The sequence below is a fragment of the Acyrthosiphon pisum genome, chromosome X, assembly GCF_005508785.2.
Source record: "Acyrthosiphon pisum isolate AL4f chromosome X, pea_aphid_22Mar2018_4r6ur, whole genome shotgun sequence".
Classification (NCBI taxonomy): domain Eukaryota; kingdom Metazoa; phylum Arthropoda; class Insecta; order Hemiptera; family Aphididae; genus Acyrthosiphon; species Acyrthosiphon pisum.
The window spans coordinates 94690819-94692363 of record NC_042493.1 but is presented as its reverse complement, the minus strand read 5'-3'; the positions used below and the strand labels follow the sequence as shown (position 1 = coordinate 94692363).

General features: G+C 28.5%; 1 protein-coding gene across 1 annotated transcript in view; it reads left to right on the top strand.

The window, feature by feature from the left end:
• LOC115033183 overlaps positions 1-1545 on the top strand; it is a 20528-nt gene continuing 18983 nt past the window's right edge. The window contains exon 1 of the mRNA XM_029485306.1: positions 1-144. Coding sequence (XP_029341166.1) covers positions 1-144 — 144 coding nt within the window. The remainder of the gene's footprint in view (positions 145-1545) is intronic.

The following is a 1545-nucleotide window of genomic DNA, read 5'->3' as shown; positions in this document are numbered from 1 at the left end:
ATGAATCAATCATTGTACCAGGGTTTCCAAAACCGAATCACATTTGACAGTCCTGAACATCATCTGGTGAATTTTCCTAGAATGGTCAGGATAGAAGAACCAGCTAAAACTAGGTATTTTTTCGTGCCCAAAGAGTGGTTTGAAGTATTTTACAAAAATAATGGAGACACAGGTAATGATACAAAACGTTACCCACTTACCTAGATGTTGTACATTTTTTCCTCTAGTATTTTTGCATAGCTACTCATAACTTATTAAAAAATTATAATATTTTACAAATACTTATAATAATTAAGTTTTAAGTAGGTATTGATATGCTTTCAAACCAGATAATATATATTGAAGTTGAAAATTAAGCATTTGTACTGCTAAAAAGGTGATGAGGAATGTACAAATAAAAAAAAAAAACTACAATCAATGGCACCGATAGATATAACAAGTTGATGACTTGTGAACCTGATGTACAAATATGCGAAATATAACGGGAAATAAGAGTGTTAGATACACATTGTAGGATAATAAAGATAGTGCTATACGGCACATAAAAATAATTTGACTGTGTAATATATACGATTATCATGAATCTAAATTTAAAATTAATACCTAATATGATTTTTAAATTATTCAATACTTATACAACATAATGATTTATTGCAGGACAGTAGAACAATTAAGAAAAAATGAACATGTATAAAATGAATATTGGGAAACATATATTGTTAAGGTAGTTTGAGCCGTTAAAGTATATCAAGTGTCCTGTGATAAAAGAATCATACTATTTACCAAAATAATAAAAAATATTATGTTCTTATAATATTCTAAAAGATATCATTAACAAAACATTATTATTTGTAAAAAATTCGGAACATCTTTTAAAGATGATTTTTAGCTGGTTTTTTGATAAAGAAATTTGTGTATGTATTGATTTTAATAAGTTTTATGAATTTCTTGAAATTTAATAACTAACTTATGTATCTTATGTGATTTGGGAATATGAAGCATATTGTAGTGCTAGTCGTTAAAGTGAAAGTGATGGTTTAAAAGCTATTTATCGTGAACGAGCTCTTCAAGCGTACAACCAGGTATTATATTTAATTGTAAAAATGTATTATAATAGTAACTGTAATATTATATTTGATTAAAGATAAAAAGACGTTTAGATTAACAAATTGGATTTGGTTAACCTGACATGCACGTTGCTGCAACATAAAGTGATGGAATATGGATCGTAGACAATGCTCTAATGTCAATAACAAGTAGACAAAAAAATTTTTACTTTTTAAAAACGTATGGTAGAACTACAAGCATAAGTTGTGAATGCATGTATAATGTTTGCAGATCTACCAAGCGTTCTTTTGATTCCGGACCCTAGTACAGTATAGCGCAACATGGTGTAGCTAAACTTAAAGGTTTTTGAGAAAAAGGTGAACCTAATATTTTTATAACAGTTTGGCAGAATGAAATGCATTACAGACTTGTTTCCCTAAATCCAATTTACTACTATGCATATTTCACGTTCTAAAGCTGTTTGGCGTTGGCTTTGGG